The sequence below is a fragment of the Mesoplodon mirus genome (genome assembly GCF_964341445.2).
Source record: "Mesoplodon mirus genome assembly, chromosome: 1".
Lineage (NCBI taxonomy): Eukaryota > Metazoa > Chordata > Mammalia > Artiodactyla > Ziphiidae > Mesoplodon > Mesoplodon mirus.
The window spans coordinates 3759371-3783712 of NC_138976.1; the positions used below are offsets into that span (position 1 = coordinate 3759371).

At 56.4% G+C, this 24342-nt stretch overlaps 1 protein-coding gene across 4 annotated transcripts; it reads right to left on the reverse strand.

Annotated features, from left to right (window-relative positions):
- Positions 1 to 1624: 1624 nt before the first annotated feature.
- GTF3C5 (general transcription factor IIIC subunit 5) lies at positions 1625 to 17392 on the reverse strand. 4 transcript variants are annotated; one of them, XM_082622720.1, is made up of 11 exons: positions 17040 to 17392; positions 14442 to 14661; positions 12984 to 13182; positions 8683 to 8878; positions 7447 to 7551; positions 5859 to 5973; positions 5395 to 5475; positions 5087 to 5184; positions 3986 to 4068; positions 3159 to 3301; positions 1625 to 2282 (listed from the first exon to the last, which is right to left on the reverse strand). In XM_082622720.1, exons 1-11 carry the CDS (start codon positions 17184 to 17186, stop codon positions 2107 to 2109), a joined length of 1563 nt encoding a protein of 520 aa, XP_082478846.1. In that variant the 5' UTR covers positions 17187 to 17392; the 3' UTR covers positions 1625 to 2106. The 4 variants fall into 4 exon arrangements, 3 of the variants coding, with proteins under 3 accessions (XP_082478846.1, XP_082478845.1, XP_082478847.1); XM_082622719.1 differs by having other exon boundaries at positions 1625 to 2387; XR_014294210.1 differs by having other exon boundaries at positions 2260 to 2387; positions 3982 to 4068.
- Between the last annotated feature and the right edge of the window lie 6950 nt (positions 17393 to 24342).

Consider the following 24342-nt stretch of genomic DNA (forward strand, 5'->3'; position numbering starts at 1 on the left):
TTCCACACCAAGGAGGGTGGCACCCTGGAGCAACGGCTAGGCTGGATCTAAGATAGGAAATGCAGTGGAGGAGCCTGGGCCATCATGGTGGCTGGAAGCAAGAAGGCACGGGAGACCAGAGGGTGTGTCAAAGGACACAAGACCCAACCTGGGCCTGCTCTCAGGCCAGAGATGAGACAAGTAGGGCAGCAAAAAGTATGACTGCAACTGATTGAAACAGATCATTACAAAGCTAAAAGCATCCCCCTGGTCATCACTGGTCATTGCTATGGAGCCATAAATGAGGCCAGTGGATGAGGGTGACACAGCACCTGAATGTGCTGGTCAGTCAATGCTCATGTCACTAAAGGGACCCAGCAGACATCGGTGCCTCCCAACTGGATGGGCACATTCGAAGCTGAATTGCTGTTAATTTGTTAAGCGTGATGACAGTGTCACTGTGTTTTGAAAACAAAAAGTCCTGATGTGTCAGACACACACTGAAGTAGGGGATTTCCTTAACACAATTCCAGCAAAACACAAATACGGAACAGAACACAACCATGGGGAATAGATGCAACAAGTTTGGTAGAAGGTAACCGGTAAAGCCATATGATGGATAAATAGGGGCTTATTATACAATACTCAGAACTTCTGTGTATATTTGCTATTTTCCATAATAAAATGCTTTTTAAAAGGGTGTGTGTGTGTAGGTATTTAGGTTTCTAAGTAGGGAATCCCTGCATACTTTTCAAGAACCTGGGAAGCCCATCCAATTCGGCACATAGAAGGCAGGTTCTGGGTAAGGTGGGGCTTAGCTGCAGAGGGAGTGTCCCTGTCCCCCAGCATGCCTCTCTCAGCTCTGCACAGGGACCAAGGCAGCTTCTGGGAGAGGGGGGCCAGAACCCAGACCTTCTCCCCGAGCTTTGAGTTTAGCAGCATGGCTTAGTGGGAACAGCCACAGCTAAGATCCATCAGCAGAGACCTCGGCCTGAGCGAAAGTGGTACGGAGGTGAGGGAAGGGGGAAGGCCCAGGCAGCTGCGCCTCATCTCCAGCGGGAGCGAGAGGCACATTGGGGCACTCAGCTCTACAGGGCCGGTTCCCAGAACTGACCACTTCAGGCCAACTGTGAGCCACTAGGGTTTCTGACCTGTCGTGGGAGGGGGCTTCTGTCTGACTTTGGAACTTGTGGTCACACTCTGTGGCCCAGCCTGCTGGCTGAGGAAGGGGGTGACGGGGCTCATGTCTGGCTCAGGCAGCGTGTGGGGGGGTTACTCCCCGGGGAGGGCAGGTTCAGCCCCACCCAGGGACCCTGCAACCCCTGGAAACCTCTGGTTTCACACCAGGCAGCCCTGAGACAGGGTCTGTCTCCCGTGAGCCTCTCAAGAACACATCCATTTGGAACAGGAAGGGATGAACGTGAGGCTGTAAGACCCCCCGCGGCTGCAGTTACTTCTGGCTGTTCTCACCTGGCCCACCGGGCGAGGGGGCATCAGGCCTGTTCTCAACCATCCCGGCATCACCCACCACGAGGTCACTGAGTGAACGACTGAAGGGACAAACGGTGTCCAGCGGGATCCCAAGCCCAGAGGCAAGAGGAAACCCCTCTCTGGCCCTGACAGCCCCACTGAGACACCAAGACTCCTTGGGAAAATGTGTTTAATACGGACAATTCCAGCTGGGCCTGCCCTTTACCAGGTTACCCCAAATGGACGGGGTCCAGACACAATGGCAGAGTCTTCGCCACCTGTGACCACGGACCAGGTTCCTCGCCCCGTCCTAGCCTCAGCAGCAGCCAGGGCCGGCCCTCCCCAGCAGTACCATCTGCACCTCCAACGCTTGCTGGTCTCGGCCAGAGGGAGGCACTGTGCGCTGGCTCAGCCCAAGGGACACCGGGCTGGCTCGCGGCTGTGCAAAGCTGGGGCACAAGCTTCGGGATGTCCCCAGGCACCCGGGGCCAGAGGGCGGCCCCAGGCAGGACCAGGGTCAGCCGTACCCGGCTGCTTTCCTCAGCGGGGCCGCCTGGGGCCATTCTGGCTGCTGCGGGCAGCACCAGGGGGCCCCGGCTTGTCCTGGGTCCCTCATCAGGCCTGGTCAGGGGGCCCAGCCTTGAGCCCAGGGCTGCATCACACGTAGTCCAGAATTTCCGTCTCCATCTCGTTCTCGCTCCCGTCCGACGGCTTGAAGTCCTCCTCGTCCTCCTCGTCCTCGTCCTCGTCCTCCTCGTCCTCTTCCTCGTCCCCAGATTCGCAGGTCAGCTGTTCTTTCCCGCCGTCAGCCTTGGCCGGGCTGGAGAAGAGAGCTGGGCCAAAAGACAGGCCGTGTGTGTCCCGCCGTTGGCTCCTGGGCGCACCCACACCAGCTGTCGCGGGTCTCAGCCAGAGGCCCTCGGCTCCTGGGGGCCTGTCTACAAATACGGGTGTCTGGGCTCAAGCTCTAGAGAAGCTGCTTTGGGAAGTAGGACGGCTGGGGGACCTGGGACTCCAGTTTAACAAGCACTTCAGGGAACACTGAGGCCAAGGGCCTTGAAAACCTCTTCCCCGGAGGAGCCTCGGGAAGCTCATGGGTCCCGTGGACTCCCCAGGAGTGTGCAGGGCTCCGTGTCAGTGCTTTTCTCAACTGGACTCTCAGAGTGGGGCTGCGTCCTAAAGGAGGCTGAGAACCCCTACTCCCATCAGCTCCATAGGGGCTGGTGGGTCTGGGCCGCCCCCTCCCCGAGCCTGGGAGGAGGCCCCGACAGGGGCACTTTCGCTTGCTCTCCCCCAGCCCCATCAGACCTGCAGTGCAGCAAGGGCTCACCCCCCTTGCTGGGGGGTGACAGGAGCCCAGGCGACAGGAGCCCAGGCCCCGCCGTCCCTGCCCTCCCTGCCCTCCCAGGGGAGACAGGAGCAACATGCCCACACGTGGCCAGAGGATGTAGGGTGACGTCAGGGCATAAAGCGGCGGCCCCCCTGGCAGCACTGGCCCTGTTCCAGCCCCACCCCTCTGGGCCCGTCTCCTGCCTTCAACCCCCAGGGCTGAGCCCTGGCTCCGAAGGCCTCCCTCCCACCACTGTCAGGGCAAGAGGCTCCCACTTGGGTGCTATTTCTTGGGGAGGAGGTCCACTAGGGACAGTTGCTCAGGCCCCAGAGGGGGGCCCAAAGCACCCAGGGCTTCCCTTCACCCCGAGCACTCTCACCAGGCCTCTTGGAGCGGATGGTGTGCCGGATCATGAGGGACATCATGTCCCTCAGGTCATCACTGGTCTTGGGGAGGCACCAGCCGTCCCGCTCTGTGCAGAGACTTTCAGCCCCGTCATTGCGGTGAATGATCTTCTGCAGCCTGGGCATTGGGAGACAAGAGTTCCAGGGTGGGGTCTCTGCTCACAGGTGCCAGTAAGCGGTTTTGGCAGAGCTGGGGTTGTGCTCAGAAAAACAGCACTCAGAGCACCATCCCGAGGGATGAGCACGGTCACAAAGGGCGTCCACGAAAGCCGTACGCCCCCAGCCGGGGCCCCGATCCCCACACTGCACACAAGGCGGACGTGTGCCACGGCCCACTTGCCTGGTGAGAGCCTGAGCGTTCAGCAGGTCCCAGGCTGGGTTTAACACGCTCCCGCCTCCTCCCACCCCAGCACCCCTCCCCCAGGTTTTTAAACATCACTAGGAACAACTGGCTTAAAGGTTTCTGGGATTCTGATCAACTCCAGGGACTGGGGACCGTGTCAGGAACCCCCATGCGGGCAAAGGAGGAGGAAGGCAAAGACCCCGGCCCAGCGCTGTGCTCTGCGCGCAGCACAGCTGGCTGCTCAGAGGTGCGGCCCGAGATGCGCCCGGGAAGCTACTCCCGAGGGCCGCGCGAGCCCGGGCAGAGGACTCCCAGGCGGCCGGCCTTCTCGCTGAGAGATTAAGGCTGACGTGGAGTGGAAGAGTCGCAGGAAACACTTCGGTCCCCGGCTGGTTTCTCTGCCTGACCCCGAGTCCCACGGTCCCCACCTCGGCGTCTCGGGGCCCCGCACGTACGTACTCGTCCACGTTCAAGTCACAAAACTGGTAGAACATCTGTCGGTACGGTGGCAAGGCCCCCTCCCGGAAGATGTAGACCGAGTCCTGAGAAAGGAGGGCAGAGACGGCAAGGTCGGAGGGAGCGTCCCCGGGGCGGGCGGCGCAGGAGAGCCCCATGCCGTGGCTCCCACGGCGCCTCTCCCAGGGCGGCTGCGCCTCCTGCTCCCGGGACCTGGCAGGCCTGGCTCTTCTCCCCGGATCCAGGCGAGGCAGACGAGCCACGGGCCGGGGAGCCGGTGTGCAGAAAACGAGCCACGACTCCCCAGGCGTCGAGGGGTGGGCGAAGCAGCCAGGCCCTCCCTTGGGCCCTGGGACCGTGAGCCGCCGGGGGCCGGGGCTGGGCCCTGCCTCGGCGCCTCCCTGCAGGGCCCTCCGCACGTCTCTCTTCCACTGCTCGGTCATCTTAGGTGGCCCTGCAGGCCAGGTCCAGAGGTGGGGATAAAGGCCTAAGACAAGAGTCCTGGAGGAGGACGGCTGCTCTGGCGAGGATCCGGGCCCTCCCTGAGGAGCGGAGACCTGACGCTGCTGGGAGACAGCCGCCCCACCCCCTCTACGAGGCAGGTGACTCCAGGGAGGGGGCCACCCTGACGCCCTCCCCCGCGCCACCACCCCCCCCCCAAGCCTGGAGCAGCTCACGTCGGCCAGGCAGGGAAGGGCCCCGGGAGTCGCCGCCCCTGCTGCGTGCCTGTGCTAACGAGAGCCTGAGCCTGTGAGGGCGGCCCACGTCCAGCCTGCGGCCGGGGTGCAGACGGTCCGCTCTGGCTTCGGGCCCACAGCGCCTGATGCTCACTAGCCCCGTGGCTGCCACGCGGGGCTGCTGGCGTCTGAGCCCCTCCCTAAGACGTGCCCAGGCGGTCCCCAGCACCCACGCCCAGAGGCTGTCCCGGGAGGTGGGAGTCACGTAAAGGCACTGGGAGGGCAGAGCGGCCTCAGTCGGAGCCCCTCCTGGCGTCACAGGCGGGGCTGGGGGCTGTGTGAGGGGTCTTGGGCCTGCCCGAGGGAGGGGCCGCCGCTCCCCACTCCCCACGCCCTCACCCAGGCAGGCAGCTCAGGGGACACCGACCTTGAGCTTGTACTTGTTGGAGGCCAACTTGCGTGCACTGGCCGACCCCGAGGAACCCAGGCCCTGCTTCAGGTCGTGCATGGTGGCGAGCTGGCTGCCTGCGAGGGGACCACGGCAGGGCTTTGGAATACGGGGGGGTGTTTCTCCCGCCCCCCCCGCCCTGCCCTCCTGGCTGCGCCCTCCCTCCCCGGGGTGTGCGGGCCAGCAGTGCCCTGGAGTGGCCTCCTCGGGAAGCCCCTTCCCATCCCGCCATCCGGACGCCCATCTTCCCCAGCGCCTGACCCGCAGAGGGAGCCTGAGCCCCTTACTCGTTTTTTTGACGGTGATGGGGAGGCTGTAGTTGTACGTGCTGCGCTTGGCCTTGACGGGCATGTCGCTGGGGGCGTAACCTGCCGGAGGGGGGCGCGCATCAGGTGGGGTGGGCGCAGAGCCCCTTCTGGCAGCCACAGGCGCACTGGGGCTCCCTGGGGCGGCTCCTGAGAAGGGGACTCAGGCCCCCCGCTGCAGTGACAGGAGCCGCCGTGTCCTGGTGCTTCGTGTGCGGGGGGGTCACCGCGGGCCGGGGGCAGGAGACTGACGGGACGCCTGGCCTGCACCACAGGAGCCAGGACGAGAGCTCGGGTCCTCGTGTCTGCGCTATTCTGTCCCTAACAGTCCCCCCAAGTGGGGAACATATCCTCTCCACGTGGATATATTCTTACTACAGAAGAGAATGCTGGAAACAGAAAGCGATAAAGGGAAAAGGAAAGCAAAGGTTTCAGTAATTGTTTACCGTATTTCATTCCACAACGGATTCGGAAGTCAAGGACTTGATAAATCTTGGCGTCTGGGTGTTTTCGGGGGTCGTACCCGAATCGAATCCACAGGCTTCTCCAGGGGCCTGTTATCTGGAGACAGAAAGGGCGGGAGTGCGAAGTGCGGTCAAGGCCGATCCCCAGCCCCCCTGAGTTGCAGGCCCAGGTGGCTGCCCAGATGGGGCATCACCACACCCCCAAGAGTTGGGGACAGGCTCTGGAACCCTGCCCCCCAGCTCGCACGTGTGGCTCAGTCCCTTCGGATAGGTCAGTTGGCCTTTCCAAGCCTTGGTCTTCCTGTCAGATGGCGTTTTTTTTTTTTTTTTTGCGGTACGCGGGCCTCTCACTGCTGCGGCCTCTCCCGTTGCGGAGCATAGGCTCCGGACGCGCAGGCTCAGCGGCCACGGCTCACGGGCCCAGCTGCTCCGCGGCATGTGGGATCCTCCCAGACCAGGGCACGAACCCGTGTCCCCTGCATCGGCAGGTGGACTCTCAACCACTGCGCCACCAGGGAAGCCCCAAATGGTGTTTTTGTGAGGATTAAATGAGACGGTGCCCCTGAAGCCCTCACCACAGTGCCTGGCACAGAGCAAGAGCTCAAGAACTGTCACAACTGTGACAACTGTGCTAATGGATGGAGGCACTGTCCCCAAACAGTGCCCCCGAGGTCCTTGTGTCCAGAAAGCCAATGCTAAAAGGCAGGCAGCAGTTTGTGATGTTGGGTCTAAGCCCAGGAGGGATGAGCCCGTCTCATGCCCCCCACCTCCTGGCCATCACGGTCATGGTCACATTGTCCGCTTGCCTCCCCAGGCCCCAGGTGGGACCCTTGGCCAGCAGGAGCTCTTCCTCACAGCACCTTGGGGAATCTCAGTGATGAGAGCCCCATCTCCATGCCCTCCTGGACTGAGTCCAAGGCGCATGTGACCCCTCCTGAACGCCCCTCAACCCAGGGAGAGTGCGTGAAGGCAGGTGGCACTGTGGTTAGGGGCCCAGGCGCTGCAGCCAAACAGGCCAGGGTCCCCAGGGGGCTCTGCCACTCCCTGGCTGTAGGATCTTGGCCCATCAAGTCACCAATCTGAGCCTAGCCTCTTCATCAGAGGTCCAAACCCTGCTGCCATCCCCCACGGAAGAAGAAAGGATGCTGTGCACATAGCACTTAACCCAGCGCCTGGTCCTTAGAAAACTCTCCATACAAAAGGCCATTAAAACACGTGTAATCCAGGGCTGCCCTGGTGGCGCAGTGGTTGAGAGTCCGCCTGCCGATGCAGGGGACACGGGTTCGTGCCCCGGTCCGGGAAGATCCCGCATGCTGCGGAGCGGCTGGGCCCATGAGCCATGGCCGCTGAGCCTGCGCGTCCGGAGCCTGTGCTCCGCAACGGGAGAGGCCACAACAGTGAGAGGCCCGCGTACCGCAAAAAAAAAAAAAAAAAAAAAAGTATAAGCCCTTTAACAAGCCATCCTCCGGGTGCTGGGACAGGGCCTCCTGCTCTTGCTGGGGCTCTGAGGCACGTCAGGGGTCAGGACAACCCAGCTGGGAAGCAAGGTGGGCGGTGGGCAGACACTCACCATGTAATAGGCCACGAAGGGCAGCAAGACCTTGAGCTTGTCGGGGTGGACGCTGATGTTGGCCTTGACAGCGTTACGTGACCAGATGGGGCGGATTTCAAACAGCTGGAGGGTCAAGGCAGAGGCTGAGAAGAGCACAGGCAGCTTCCCCGCCTGCCCCAGGCTCCCCGCACGGTCTGCCCCCAGAGGACCTTCCTGAGAGGAGCAGGGGTGGAGGGAGCAGGGGCCAGGCAGGTGGGGAGGGGCCTCTGCGCACGCCCACTTGTCCCGCCCTCGGAGGCGCCCTGCCCGCCCACCGCCCAGCACGTGTCAAATGCAGTTGCAGGGCCTGGGGGTCTTGAAATGACCATGAGAGACGCTGGCCCTGTCCTTAGGCAGCTCAAAGGGCAGCGGGGAGGCAGAGGACCAAAGGAGCCAGAGCAGGGCCAGGAGGAGGACAGGCCAGAGCTCTGGGACCCTGAGCAGCCCCAGAGGGCAGGGGCCTGAGCTGGGATGTGAAGAAGGCCGCAGGGGACGGCCCAGCCCCCTCCCAGTGGGAGGACTGTGAAAGGCCAGTGGGGCTGGAGTGGGAGGGCCAGGGTGGGAGCGGCCCTGAGCCAGGTGGGAGATTGGGCTGTGTCCAGAGGACAATGAGGGGCCTTGGAGAGTGGCCCCCACTTCTCCCCAACCTAGTGACTGCTAGAAACATAACAAGGTGTCCACCACTTAAGAAATAACATCCCACCCCATCCCCGTCCCGCACCAAGCGGACAGTCAAGTCCAACAGGGGCAGAGGCAGCGTCGGTCAGCAGCGACGTGCTGAGAACCTACTGTCCACACCTGTGGCGACGCAAGGACCAGTCCCCTGGCCTGGGTCTTCCAGAACCTGCAAGCCAGCGGGCAAGGCAGGAGGCCGCCTCCTCCCAGGGCCCCCGCCCACCCCGACTCTAACGGGGAGGAAATGCCGGGCCTGGTGCGCACCAGGTGCCCCATCTAGTGTGTTGCAGCCAAGGGCTGGATGAACAAAAGCTTCCGGAATCCCGGAGCTCCCTGCCGAGGTCACACGTGGACAATGTTTACCATCCCAAAGGGACCTCTTATGAGTTTTAAGGAGCACTTTGAACTCTGGGAAGACACGGCTTATACTGGCACAGCTTTAGATGTAACATCTGGAGGGGAAGAGTTCCTATGTGTTAATAAATGAGCCTAAAACAAGGTGCGGCCAGTGCAGAGGTGGCCGGAGGGGGCGGGGCTCACCTTCCTCAGCTCCTCCTCCACCTTCTGGTCCACGGGGTTGGTGCACACCTTCCTCCAGGTCTGGGCCGCAGCCTCTAGCGGCTGCTCGGGCACCTCATCCCCCTCGAAGTTGACAAAGATGGCGTTGTGAGGGCGCCGGGCCCTGCTCAGGCCGATCAGGTTCTCCCCGGAGACGGAGGGGTGGTTGTAGCCTTCCCTAGGAGCAGAGAGCTGCTGAGGGTGGCAGCGCCAGGCGTGGGCCCGGCCGGACACGGGCAGCCCACGTTTGGGGGCGTTTCCCTGGAATCTGGGTGAGGAGAGGATCTCAGCCCCGGCCGCTGAAGGCAGGCGCCTGTGTTCTCAGGCCGATGACCAGGAGGAGAAGCGGCAGCGAGTCCGAGTCGGCTCAGAGAGGCTCCGAAGCAGGGCCAGGCCAAGGGTCCCAGAGGCTGGGGCGTGGGGAAGGGCCCCTGCTGTGAACTGCATCGCGTCGTGCACAGCACCGTCCAGCCAGTGACAAGCTGGAAACAGCCCAGATGCCCATCAGGCAGGGACAGTGGAATCAGCTGAGGCGCGGGCGGCCACACAGGAACCACTAATCAGCTGTCAGACCGCAGCTGTGCTCACTGGCGTCCACAATTCACTTATCTAACCCTCGAAACAATCCTACGAGGAAGGACCCATTTCCCATGAAGTCACTGAGGCCACAGGGGTTGGAAACCTGCCTCGACCCAGAGCTTGAGGTGACGGAGCCGGGACTTGAGCCCAGGGAGGCTGGCGGGGCCGCTAACCTCCGCCCTGTTCGGAAGCATCTCGACGATACCCCGGTGAAGGGAGGACGGATACTACCAGACGCTCTCGTCACAGAGGCTAAAAGAAGGGCTCTGGGGACCTCCCTGGAGGTCCAGTGGTTAGGACTTCGAGCTTCCACTGCAAGGGGCCTGGGTTCGACCCCTGGTCAGGGACCTATGATCCATCCCGCAAGCCACACGGTGCGGCCAAAAAAAGGGGGGGGACGGGGCTCTGCCACCAGCTGTCAGCACAGAACACACAGGGCCAACGATTCCTAGGAGGCTCAGAGCGCTTCCCTCTGAGGTGGGACGTCAGGAACATCACAGCTTCGCTAAAGCAGGGGGAACAGTACAAGGAGCCCCCATAAGCCCACCATCCGCTTCCAATTGCCGTCACAGGGCCAATTTCACGCCATCCAGGCCCCACCCCAAACCCACTCAATTATTTTGCAGTGCATTTCAAAGTATGTCCTGGATGTCACACAGGTGATTAATACCTTTGAAATTTGTTTCCATTTTACCATAATTTTCTACATGAGTACATACCATCTGCATATTTATAAAGAACAACAAGGTGATTTTTCACATTGGGAAACAAAATTACAAAGACAGGATCAAATCTGTGCCTTTTTTAAAAAACATGACTCCAGGGCTTCCCTGGTGGCGCAGTGGTTGAGAGTCTGCCTGCCGATGCAGGGGACACGGGTTCGTGCCCCGGTCAGGGAGGATCCCACATGCCGTGGAGCGGCTGGGCCCGTGAGCCATGGTCGCTGAGCCTGAGCGTCTGGAGCCTGTGCTCCGCAACGGGAGAGGCCACAACAGTGAGAGGCCCGCGTACCGCAAAAATAAATAAATAAATAAATAAATAAAACAAAAAACCAAACATGAGTCCATTTGAAACCATCCTGAACACTATCCTGTTTTCCAAGACAAGTCCCAGAAGCCCCAGACACCCCCGAAGGAAAGTCCCAGGTGCTCCCTCTGGGCCAAGCAGCAGCAGCAGGGAGCAGGCCGCCTGCCCTCCCCACTCAACTGCCTCGAGGAGGGGGGACCCCCATCAGGCCAGCTTCCCAGCCTGTCCTCTGCCCACTGGCCATATAGGAAGCTCAGCCTCCCTGGACCCACGAAGGCCAGCAAGGCAGGGGCCAGGCCTCCTCTGCCAGTCCTCAGTACGCATGAGGGCCATCAGAGCAGAAAAAGCGATGGCAGCCCTGGGAGAAAAGGCAGGTTCCTTCCACGCACTAGAAAATCGATAAACGACATGGGAGAAAAACAGGGCCTGTGGGTTCAAGGGCAGCCGGCCCTCCACCCTTGTCCCCCTCCCAGAGGCTGGGAGACAGCTGTCTGCTGGCCCTACAGGATAGAGCAGTTACTCTGACGCTGCCATCCAGCATCAGGGCCGGCAATGCGGGGCAGGGGACAGGTGCCTCTAGTTCCTTCTTCTACATATTTTTGTTTCTGACTGTAAGAGTAAAATGCTTGTAGGCGGGAAATGTTTCAGATTTTAGAAACACGTACAGTTAAAAAATTTGAAACTCTCATAATGAGTATAACATAAGCACAGAAAACTGCACACACTAGGGTTTTCAGCAGGGAGGGAATGGACCCGATTCCTTGCAGTTATCCATTTCTGTAATGTCTGGTCTTTTCTAACAAGCACAATTTACTCCTGCAATCAGAAAATGGGTCGGGGGGGGGTGGCGTTATGGACTCAACTGGCCTGAGAGACATCGACCCTTGTCTGGCTCTCGACTTACTTTTGAGGCAACGGGGAAACGAAGTGAGGACTGGGCCCTGGATGACGTGAAGGGCACTGTTAACGTTTGCTCATTCTGATGACAGCACTACGGCTAAGTTAAAATAAACCAAGTCCTTCCCAGTTAGAGACACACACTTGTTTCTGGAGGACGCGCTGTGATGCGGGGGGTGGAGGTGGTGGGGAGGTGAAACCAGCAGCAGAAAGTTGAAGCTGGTGACGTAGGTGGGCGTCCATCAGACACTCCTCTCTCCTTTTGGAACTCCTCAGAATATATTTTTTAAAGGAAGGGAACAATACACCTTTCTCCTTAGCATAAAATCTTAGCTCCTTTCTGTGGCCCGTGGGAACCTCACTCCACCCCTCTCTCGGCTCTCTGTGCTTCGGGGGCAACACCCCCGACTGTTCCTTTGCATGTGCCAGCCCCCTGGTCTGGAACGTTCTCCCTGGATCTTCACCTGCCCGGCTCTGTCATCACACAGGTCTGTTTCAAAGGTCAGCTCCCCCGAGGACCCTCCCGCACCCCACTCACTGTCCATGACGGCCCACTCCCCACTTACCTCCTTTAAGACACACACCTGCCCGCAGGCTCCCACCGCCCACTCATCCCTCACTGGGGCTCCATCGGCTCCCCAGCCCCCGGCCCTGCACGGAGCCGCCTGTCTCGTCCCCACTGACACTGGCTCCAAGGGGAGCCCTGGGCCCCGACAGGCGGTCCGTACTCGTTGATGGAAATACTTGATGAGGGAAGAGAAGCTTCTCGCCCTCCCGCCCCTCTGCAGATAACTGTTCTGGGCCCAATCTTCCCAATCTTTCCAGGCTTCTATTATCACCCAGTTTACTTTTATAGCACAGAGTCTGCTCTAACACCTGCTTTTCCTAGAGCAAGGTTTCTGGACACGAGCCATGTTGGCCCATGGAGCCCGCTTTCTTAAAGGCTGTGCGGCCTTCCTCGGCACAGACAGGCTATCGTTTAATTAACTACGTCACCCCTATTAGGGGACTGATCACTCACTTACCCACTGTATCAAACTCTGCCCGGCACTCAGTGTTCTGAGTATTTCCAGAAGCTTCAGCATTCAGCCCTCTAACAACGCCGAGAAGCGAGTACTGTTACTGTCATTATCACCCCCGTTACAGGCGGGGAGGCTGGCGCGGGAGGTCGGGGCTCACCTGCCCGGCCTGCGATGTGGGATCACAGGGCCAGGACCCGAACACGGGCCCCCGCCCATCCGGGCTCTCTCACCACACCAGGCCCTCTCAGCTTCTTGCTGCCACCCACAACCAACCAGAAAACGTTCTTGTCAGTGTATCTTTGAGCACAGAGGCGACAGTCACTGTGGGATAAATTCCTACAGGCCGCCTGGTGGTCAGGAAAGAACATTTAAAACTTTAATAGATTCTGCCAGGTTGCTCTCCAAAAAATATCGACCTCGTTCCCAGGGCTCCTGCGGCAGGGGGTGTCTGTCTCTCCACACCTCAAGGTACACACTTTTGGGGAGGGGTCTAAGTCCAAACATCCTGATTCACACTCTGTGGTGTGAGGACAGCCCTGAGCAAGGCCTCCGGGTGGGGCGCGGGGACCAGGGCTGGTTCCTGACACCCCTGGTCAGGGCCCCTGGTCACCAGCTGCTCTGTTGCTGGGGCCACGGGCCTGAGTAAAGCCGGCCGCCCTGGCCGCCTGACCCGTGAGTGGAAGAGTCCAGCCCTCTGAGCGCAAGGCCCTTGCCCTGAGCCCCGATGCTGCGGGGCGGCGGCCACAGGGAGGTACTTACCGGTGCTGTGTCTCTGGGCGGTAGGAGTAGTCCACTGGGGTGTCCAGCCTGGAGAAGATGGGCGGGGGGATGTAGAGCGGCAGCTCCTGGTGGAAGAAACTCTCCTTCTCGGGCTTGAGCATGAGCACCTTGCTGTACATGGACATGTGCCTGCCACCCGCCTCCGTGTGCACGGCCAGGTACTGGAAGTCAGACATTCCTGGGAAGAGAGGTAGACAGACGGCGGACACCCTATTACACCCGCCCAAGCACTGGCAGCTGCCACGCACCAGCACCCACGTCTTCTCGGGTGCACTGAGCGGGCCTCGCAGGGGAGGCTGCCGGGCAATGGTAGCAGAGCCCAAAACAACACGTCTGAGTCGCTTCTGGGAACTCAGCCCCGTCGCTTGGATAAATGCTACTTTGGGGGGTAGGGGAGTTACATGATATGTGAGGATAAAGTCTAGGTCAGTGCTTCTTAGACTGCACCATGCACGTGACTCACCTGGGATCTTGCTAAATGCAGATGCTGAGGTGTTGCATTTCTAACAAGCTCCCAGGTGAGGCCCATGCTGCTGGTCTGGGACACACACTGAGTGGTGAGGTACCGGCTCAATTAGGGAGAGAAAGAAACGGATCACTTGGGAAGCCTCGTCCCGGGAAGGACGGCCCTCTTTGGTGAATACCACTTTCCACCAGAATGATGGACGTTCCCAATGCCCAACTTGTGGGATCCCAGGCCCTGTTTTAGTTTCTTTACACTTTCTATCCCCCTCTTCTTTTTTAGTCTTTATTCTCTTCAGTTTCTATCTCAGAACTGCGGCTGCAACTACAGATACTCTTGAGGCTTGTTAGTAATTCGCCAAGTACCACGTGTGTGCGTGAACCGGCACACGGCCATCATCTCTGAATCTCCACGAGGGCCTGAGGAACTCTGGGCTCCCACTGCACAGACACGGAGACCGAGGGAGGCTGAGGCAGGCACAGCTCCCCCTCTCCACCCCACGCCTCAGCGCCTCCTCCCAGGGGTTCCCTGTGGGGAGCAAACTCGACTGAGGACCCCACGGGAGACATCCAGTTGGCTGAGAGTTCAAAGGACATGAGGTCCCAAGGGGCTAAGGTGATCTGGGAAGGCTTCAGAGGGTCGGAGGCCCGCAGCAGTCGAGACCAAGAAGATCCCCAAACACGAGGGCGGGGGTGGGGCTGAAAACTGGGGGCCTGGGGACCAGTTTTATTTGGCCCCATGACATGGCTTTAACAATGAGATTTCTCCGAGAATTCCAGCTTCTCTTTAGAATGCAGAAAACCGAGCAGCAATGAGCAGGGCCTCCTGGACAGGGCCTGCGCTCTGCCACGCCCCTCCCGCCTGGGCATATCCGGGCCCCCTTCACCGCGTGGATGACTCACGCAGCTCCTGCAGGCACGAGGGACGCGGGCCCTGAAATAACCCAGTGCGGTAAGAATGCATGTTGCAGTTACCTTGAAATTTGTAAACGGTGGAGACGATGCCAAGGCTCTCTATGTCGAATGTGACCTTGGGGTGAGCCTCAGGCCCCGGCGCCCCCCTCTGCCGTCTCATCTTCCTCTTGATCCGGAGCAGCAGGCTGCTGGTACTGAAGCGGTTGGCACACACGGGGTGGCAGTAGGGGTCCTTGGGCCGGAAGTACAGCTCCAGCCTCTTAGTGGGGTCTGCATAGATCTGCGGCGAGGTCAAAGCAGACAGAGTAAAGCAGAGGGCCGCCAAGCAGCTGGCAGCTCCTCCCTCAATGAAAGCCCGATGGCGACCCAGGTGGCCAGGGAAGGGCCAGGAGGTTTTTTGTTTCGTTCTGAGCTTTCAATTCCCAAAAGACTCATTTTTCAAACCCAAGTATCTTAGCTTTTATCTGGTAGGGAAAATGAAGGCAGTCTCTTCCTTCTAAGAGGTTGTAAAGTTGGAGACGATAACTATCAGTTAAGGAAAGCCATTGTCTCTTGAGTGACAGGTCCGTGCTCTTCGGGCAGCACGTCAGGGAGGTGTCACCCGCGTGTCTGCCGTGGAGAGCCTGGGTGGGAGTTGAATGACTAGTCTAGGGCTTCTTCTCTAGGAACTACCCACCCCAAAAGGTCCTGGTATTCAGCCTCATATATACAAAAGTTTCGAGGTCCAAAGGAGATGCAATCAATAAGTAACAAGCACTTTGGCCCTGACTAGTGTGACTTACCCTTTCCACGCCTTGGTTCCTTCTCCTTAAACTGGACATAATAACAGTACCTACGCATCAGATTGTTACAATGATTAAATGGGAATATATGTAAAGCACTTGGCCCGGCACCTAAATCATGGTAATGTGTCATCGATATAGGAATGCTTGTCCCACATGGGGTAAGAGGGACACAGTAAGTGTCGGCTGTGAGCGTGTGAAAGCACCAACAATGTTAACTAGGCCAAGGTCATCTACCTGCTGGTCTGCTGGCTCCCCAACACCCAGGACACAACCTGGCCCTTAGCAGGTGCTCAGGAAGCATCTAGGGAAAGAAGGTTAAAAAGAGCCCCTATTGTCAGGAAACAGGTCTATGAGGCTGCTGCGCTGGGAATGACCCCAGATGCGGGGCTGGCACAGAGGAGGTGCACAAGAAACAGGAATGGAATGAATGAAGGACCAGTCTCTTCCCAAAGGGGTCGCACTGTAACTGTGTCCAAACATCCCTGGCGTTAGCAGGAGTAAGGGTCCTGGTCGATGCCGCCGTAAAGTAAGTCAGGATAAAAGAAGAAAACCTGGGCCTCCCTGGTGGCGCAGTGGTTGAGAGTCCGCCTGCCGATGCAGGGGATACGGGTTCGTGCCCCGGTCTGGGAGGATCCCATATGCCGCGGAGCGGCTGGGCCCGTGAGCCATGGCCGCTGGGCCTGCGCATCCGGAGCCTGTGCTCCGCAACGGGAAAGGCCACAACAGTGAGAGGCCCGCATACCGCAAAAAGAAAAAAAAAAAAAAAAAAAAGAAGAAAACCTGACTGACTGGGCCTCTACTGGCCTCCTGTAGAGGCTTAATGACAGGTTCAAGGTTTTTCAGTATTCATCAAGGATGAGGAAGCAGAATTAAGAGTTCAGACTTCAGAGGGAGATGTGCATGCATTCAAATGCCCACTGTACCAGGTAGGAGCTTATCTGACCCAACCTTTCTTCCTGTGTCTTTATCAGAAAAATGGGAATAATAATGGTAACTAACTCACTAGATTGTCGTGGAGATTCAATCATGCATTTGATGAGTATTTTAGAAGCAGGCACAGGGATGGATATTAGGACCACGGGAGGTCCCGTTCTCATAGAGTTTACAGCCTCAGAGCCAAAGGTCCAAGACAGACAATAAACACATTAAAACCTAATTTCAGATTGGAATTAGAGGTTAGCTGCTAGCAGCCACTTTAGTAAGGGCAGTCAAGGAAGGACTCTCTAAAGAAGAGACACTTCAAGATCTGGTGCATGTAAGTCACTTACATAGAGCTTTGCACAAGGTAAGAATTCATCCCAGCTCCACTGTTTGCTGGGTGAACTTGAACAAGATGATTCGGCTTCCTTGTAAAATTGGGACAATGACAGTTTCTACCTGGCAGGGTTCTAATGCAAATTGAATGTAAGTAAAGTACCTAGAAATGTAGCTGGTACAGAATAAATTGTTAGGTATTACTACTTTTAACACTAATAACATAATCCTTCCTACCCCTCTCATTGTAGGTCAACGGTTCTTAATCTCCCCATACCTCATTCTTCTGCTCTGTGAAATGAGGATGTGGCAGCCCAGCACATCCTGGGGAGCGGGGGGGTCGGTGCAATTGAGCTCTGTTCATGGCAGTAATGATGGGATGGAATGGACACCCTCTCCCCTCTCTGGGTCTCCCCTGCAGTCCTTTTCCCTCTGATCCCAGGGATAAACTGTCCACGCCCGGCGGTCTTGAAGCAAATCCCCGCCCACTGGCCGCTCCAGAGCCGACCTCGAGCTCCGTTGCCAAGGAAACCTCACATCCCAGGGTAGTCCCGCCCCTCGGCCGTAGTCTAGAGACTCAGACCTCCCCTCTGGTCCCCGGAGACTCCCCGCTCCTCACCCGGGAGACGCCTTCCTCGCCGCCCAGGGTCTGCAGCATCTTGGACACGTCGCGCACCACGCCCGGGTACTCCACACACACCATGTGCCGATCGCGCCGCAGCTCCACGGGGACGGCGACCCCCGGACCCCGGTCTGCCGCCGCCATCCTGCTCGTCGGGCCCGCCGCGGGCCGTCCCTCCTCGAGCTCCTAGAGGCCTCGCCTGAACTGTTCCGCGAAGGAATCGTTCCGGGCTTCCTCCCCGCTCGCGTTTGTCTAAATCCCTGAGTTCCGCGAGGCTCGAAGGCTTCTGGGAGCACACCCCCGAGGTGAGGCCCCGAGGCTCGGGGTAAACGACAGCCCGTCCCTCAACTTCGTGTTTAAAATGAGGAGGGTTGGAACTCGAGGGGCGGGGTAAGGACCTGTCTCTTCCACCAACCCGCGAGGGACCCGGAGGCTTGTAAGACACGCCCACTCTTTTAGCCAATGAGAACCCGAGGGACACGCCGAACTTTTTAGCCAATGAAGAGTCAGAAGGAAGCGAAGTTTCAGCCCCCTCCTTCCGCCTGCATAGGTTTTTAGCCAATAAAGAACCAGGACTAGGCCGGGTCTCCGCCCCTTCCTCGAATCCTACCCAATGACAGCTCGAGGGCGGGCTCGAGGCAGACTTCCGGCCGGCCTGTCTTCTTGCGCGCTGAGGTCCCCGTAATGAATTGGTTTCCTGACGCAGGGTCCGCCGGAGGGGTTTCTTGGGGGCTTGGCCCCCCACTCCTGCTGGCCGCCCCAGAACGGAGACCAGGAGGAGTTTAACCTGGAAATGGGGAGCGCAAGGGAAGTTCACTTTGAATTTTTTTTTTTTTTTTTTTTTTTGGCCACGCCGCGGGCTATGCGGGATCTCAGTTCCCCGACCTGAGATTGAACCCCCCGCAGCTGGGCAGCGAAAGCCCGAATCCTAACCACTAGACGATCAGGGAACTCCTGGGAGTTGTGCTTTGAATGCTCGCCCACCTCCACACACGGAAAACCGGGAGCGCCCCCCTCCCTCCGTGAGAGCTCGGGGCAGAATGCGGGTGTCTGTCCTTCGTTTCTTAAACAGTTATTTAGCGCCTGCTGTGTGCTGGACATTACTCAGAACCTAACAGAGGAGAGAAGCATTAAGTGAGCGGCTGTGGAAGGCCCTGAAAGGAGGGACCGGGGCCATTCTAGGAAATGACGGAAGACAAAACTGTTAACAGCAGGCAGGTAGCTACGTATGAGAAGAGAAGGAGGGGCAGGGGCCAGGTGGCAGGGGGCCCATGGGCAGACAAGGAAAAACAGGAGCCTCCAGACTGACAGGAAACGACACATTTTGAGTGATAAGTGTCCTGGAAGCATACAAAGAAAGGTGAGGAAAGGCGGGAATCTCTTGCGTCCAAAGGTAACCCGTTGCTCAGTATGCTCTCATTACAATAATATTAGCCTCACAGAAATACCCATCATGCACCGACGCCATGACAATTCTCATCTAAGCTAAATAAGGACAAAAAGCCCTCCTACCCTCGGGAAGATGGAGCTGGGATGAAAATCAGGGAATACGAACCCCAAACTCCTCCTTCCCCAGTGAATATTCCGCCCCTTCCTTTGTATGCCCCTCCCAACTGGCTTGCCAGAAAAACCCAGGGCAGCAGCGCTTCACCTGTCTGCTCGCTTTCCCTCAGAGGGAATTCTTGCTTAAATAAATTCTCACTTTACTTTCTAAACCTCCCTGCTTCATCTCTGAATTCTTTCGCGATGAAAAAAGAACCTGGGCTTCCCTGGTGGCGCAGTGGTTGAGAGTCTGCCTGCCGATGCAGGGGACGCGGGTTCGTGCCCCGGTTCGGGAAGATCCCACATGCCACGGAGAGGCTGGGCCCGTGAGCCATGGCTGCTGGGCCTGCGCGTCCGGAGTCTGTGCTCCGCAACGGGAGAGGCCACAACTGTGAGAGGCCCGTGTAACCCCCCAAAAAAAGAACCTTAAATTCACCAGGAACAAAACTATAAGAAGCGAAGTAGGGGGAGATGAAGGGTCAGAGGTCGACATAGGCCAGACCTAAAAACGATGTACCTAACGGATTGGCTTTTTCTGAGTGCGATGGAGCGCCTTTGAAGGGTTTTATGCAGGGAGTGCCAGAATCTGATTTATGCATTTAAAAGACTCTATATGGCTGTTGTGTAGAGAATAGACCAGAAAAGGCAAAAGTGGATTCAGATAAACCAGGAGAGGCTGCATAATCCACGTAAGAGATGCTGCCTGGGGTCAGGGAAGTGGCAGTGAGTATGGAAAGAAGGGACTGGGGACTTCCCTGGTGGTCCAGTGGTTAAGACTCCGCACTCCCAATGCAGGGGGCCTGGGTTTGAGTCCTGGTTGGGGAACTAGATCCTGCATGCATGCCACAATTTAAAAAAAAGGATCCCGCACTCGGCAACTAAGACCCAGTATGGCCAAATAAATAAATAAATACTTAAAAAAAAAAAAAAAAAAGGAAAGAAGGGATCGGATTTAAGGATGTCATGGGATAAAAATCAGTAAGAGCAAGGGACCCCTTGGATATGGGTACCCCAAGTTTCCAAAGTGATTTCTGAATCAAGATTACCTCATTATTCTAGATGGATTTAAGAAGACCAAATAAATGGCTGCAAAGACCACGAAATACATTTTTAAAAGAAAAGTGTGTAATCTGAGTGTGAGATATGTGTCATCGGCTGGGAGTCCCGAGACTTTGAAAAGAAGGCCCCTCTGAGAGCACAGTGAGGAATCAACCGAGAGGACGTGGAGGACGGGCCAGAGGAGGCTGGACATGAAGGCTTAGCAGTCCCTGACCGGCCTTCTCCTGTGGGAACTTGCATATTCTACCATCAAAGAAGATTCTATGCTGTGAGGCCAGGATAATTCTCTAGGCTTTTCCATGCCTTGAGAGGAAATGTCATTTTAAACTTCTCATGTCCTTTGCTCTCCTTCCATGCTCACCAAGCAGTATTCTGGGTTGGTTTAATTTTCCAGAAAGGAGAATCTGAATAACAGATGTATATTTTTACCCCTGCCCACAATTGTAAATTAATAAATTGGTGTGTTTATATCAGCCCCCTGTGAGTTTGGTACACATGAGTCAGTCCTGAGAGCTGTCACTGTCGGTAGAGTGCCTGATGAAATATTGGATACACAGTTAAATTAGATTGGATACATACATAATGTTGGGGACATACTTATAATAATTATTTATTCGTTATTTATCTGAAATTCCAACTTAGCTAGGTATATTTTTATTTGCTAAATATGACACTCTTACCCTGGGTATTGAAGGAATTGAGTTTCTGAACCTGCAAAGCTGATTCTAAACTACCCACAGCCTTAGGGTGTCCACTGAGGTCCTGACCAACCTCTAGCCCCCAATCCAATGATCCTTTAGTTCTGTCTGCTCTAATCTGTTCTCCTTATGGAAGCAAGAGTGAGCTCTCTAGAATGAAATCTCACTCTGGCTTTGTCTGCAGTGACTCCCCTACCCATTCCCCATCCCACCACTTGGCTGACCCCTCAGCATCCTTCAGGGTCCCATGTAGAGATCACCTTGCCTGGAGAGTTTGGTGTCACCCTCTGCGCCCCTGACATCCAAACTCATCCTGTCACACAATCTGCAGCGCTGTTTTATTTCTTTTTTATTTCTCTTCCACCAGAGCTGCAGCTTCCTGAGGGCAAGGACTTTGTCTTACTTGGGATCCAAGGTGGTGAGGTCAGAGACAGGAGTAGGGCAGTGAGGCCAGGCTGGGAGGGAAGGGAGGCCAGGAAGGTTCAGGAGCCCAGTTAAAGAAGCAGCTGGGACTTTCCCCAAACATCACAGCATTGGGAACAGGTAACAATGACACTTAATAATTACACACCGAGGCGGTCTTTCCCTGCCCGGTTTCCGGGCATCCTTCCCCACCCTCATCCTCCTGCAGTGGGAGTTTTCACCCCTTTGGACAGAAGGGCTTGGGGTCTCTGCTGCTCTCGCCACCTCCTGTGGTCTGGATTGGGGTGGGGGCCAGGGGCGGCTGGTGCATACCACTCCCACCCAGGAGAGATGCAACCGCCAAAAGAGACCTGGGTGTTGGTGACCAGTGTTTGCTGCTCAGGAAAAGGTGGGGACCCCGGCAGGAGACATTGAAGGGTGCTCCTTCCACTGCCCAATGTGGTGGCTGAGCTGCCTTTCCCCGGCTCAGAGACCCTCCGCCGAGACAGGCAGAGGAGCCGGCTCTCTCCTCTTGGGTCTCAGGCTGAATCTTGGCCTCAGCCTAAGTCTTGCAGGAGCTTTGCATCTCGAAGCTTCGAGTATTGTCTGTCCACCCCAAGTGGAGTTTCTGCCTTGCCCTTGTGGGGGACAGCCTGCTTTACCTACTGGTCCTCATTGGGGTGTCTGGAGACTGGCCCACACGGTTTGAAACTTTATGCCTGCTTCAATGTTTTCTTTCACATAGCATGCCACGCGTGAGTGCCGGGGAGGAATGCGGGGATAGGAGGTATTAGATACATAAAGCTCTCATCATCAAGGCGAAACAGGTTATTTCTATCTTGGGAGTGTAAAACAGGGCTCAGTGTAGTCAAATACGAAGACAAACATTAGTTCCATTCATCAATCATTCAACGAAAACTTTTTGAGTCTCCACCATGCACCAGGCAGTAGGTCCCTCCGCAAGAAGGGAGACAGGTAATAAACACGTACATAATTCTCACACCTGGCATGCTGTGTATTATATGTGCTAAGAAAAAAGGCAGCCTAAGGGGGTGTAGTGTGCTGAATGGGGGTCCCTAGGACACGCCCACATCCTAATCCCTGAGATCTGCCAATGTGACCTTATATGGAAAAAGGGTCTGTGCAGAGTGATTAAGCTAAGGATTTTGAGATAATGGGATCTTCCTGGGTTATCCAGCTGGGCCCTAAACCCAATGACAAACGTCCTTAGAAGAGAAAGGCAGAGGAGATGGGACACACAGAGAAGACGAGGCCTTGTGATCACAGAGGCAGAGATTGGAGTCATGTGGTCACTAGTCAAGGGTTGCTGGCAGCCACCAGATGCACTGGACAGGGCAGGAGGGACCCTCCCCTCCAGCCTTCAGAGAGAGCCCGGCCCTGCTGACACCTGGATGTCGGACTTCTGCCCTCCAGAGCTGTGAGAATACATTTTTCTTGGGTTTTAAGCCACCTAGTTTGTGGTCATTTATTACGGCAGCCACAGGAAACTCGTACAGGAGGACAGAGTCATTGGGTTTTAAAGCATTTTCAAGGGGCTTCCCTGGTGGCGCAGTGGTTGAGAGTCCGCCTGCTGGTGCCAAGGGACACGGGTTCGTACCCCGGTCTGGGAGGATCCCACATGCCGCGGAGCGGCTGGGCCCGTGAGCCATGGCCGCTGAGCCTGCGCATTCATAGCCTGTGCTCCACAATGGGAGAGGCCAAAATGGTGAGAGGCCCGCGTAACGCAAAAAAAAAAAAAAAAGCATTTTCAAAATTCATTTTTGAGTCATGACACTTTCTGTCACGAGTGGGGCAGTTTTTCTGCTGTTGACTTTAAAAATATATATGCACAACGTGAGAGTTGCAAGTTAAGTTTTATTTGGGGCAAAATGAGGACTGCAGCCCAGGAGACAGCGTTTCAGATGGCTCTGAGAACCTGCTCGGAGGAGGCCAGGGGAGGGGCCGGGATATACTGGAGTTTTGCAACAAAGGGCAGGTAGTTGGGAACGTCAAAGGATTATTGTTAATGAAAGAAAACCAGACATCTCAAGTTAAGGAAGTTAGCGCTTCTCTATGTCTGGGAAGATGCAAGAGGCTGGGCTCACTGAAATCATTCCTTGATTGATGTGCACCTCAGCTTTCTGGGGCCGGTATCTTGTGTTTTCACATCCTGAGTTTCCTCAGCGCTCACCGCAGGGAGTGGCTGCAGTCTGACGGCTGCTAGATGGCAGGTATCCTTTTCAGCCCTGAGTTTCGTCAGGGCTCACCTGCTCACGTTGGAGGGCTTCAATCATTGGTGACTGTGACCTCCTTTGTTTATTGATATGGCAGAAAATATTCCTTTTTTTTTTTTTTTTTTGCGGTACGCAGGCCTCTCACTGTGTGGCCTCTCCCATCGCGGAGCACAGGCTCCGGACACGCAGGCTCAGCGGCCATGGCTCACGGGCCCAGCCGCTCCGTGGCATGTGGGATCTTCCCGGACCGGGGCACGAACCCGTGTCCCCTGCATTGGCAGGCGGACTCTCAACCACTGCGCCACCAGGGAAGCCCGGAAATATTCCATTTATCACTGCTCTCTCGAGTTACTGGAAGTCATTCACTGCATGGCAGGCCTCCCCATCATCCCTCACCCCTTTCCTGAAATCAGAGACCCCCCTGTTCATCGCAGCACTATTTACAATAGCCAGGACATGCATGCAACCTCAATGTCCATTGACGGATGAATGGATAAAGCAGATGTGGTACAAATATACAATGGAATACTACTCAGCCATAAAAAAGAATGAAATAACGCCATTTGCAGTGACATGGATGGACCTAGAGATGATCATACTAAGTGAAGTAAGTCAGACAGAGAAGGACAAATATCATATGATACCACTTATATGCGGAATCTTAAAAAATGGCACAAATGAACTTATTTACAAAACATAAATTAGAGTCACAGATGCAGAAAACAAACTTATAGTTACCAAGGGGGAAAGTGGCGGAGAGATAAATTGGGAGATTGGGACTGACATATACACACTACTATATATAAAATAGATAACTAATAAGAACCTACTGTATAGCACAGAGAACTCTACTCAATACTCTGTAATGACCTGTATGGGAAAAGAATCTTAAAAAGAGTGGATATATGCAGATGTATAACTGATTCACTTTGCTGTACAGCAGAAAGTAACACAACATTGTAAATCAACTATACTCCAATAAAAATTAATTAAAAAAAAAAAAGAGAGAGAGAGAAAGAGACCCCCATTCCCAGGCTGGAGGCTCTCTCTGAGGGGGCACAGAGTGTTGAATGCCCCATGCACGACCTAGATGGTTGAATGGCAGCAAAGAGGGGTTTCACAAAGGCTCGCTGGGCAGCCTCCATGTGCGGGACCCTGTGCCAGGCACCGATGACCAGCGGGGGAGACCGTGAGATGGGCAGAGACCACGTCTGATCAGCTGAGACAGACAGCAAGCAAAGGAAGCAAATCAATACGTAATACAATACCAGGCAATGCGGCTGCAGGGGAGAAACAAAGTCCAGTTTATGTTGTCTTTTCTTGCAATGGGTCCTGCAGCGTGTTTCCCCAGCACGCCCCACCCCA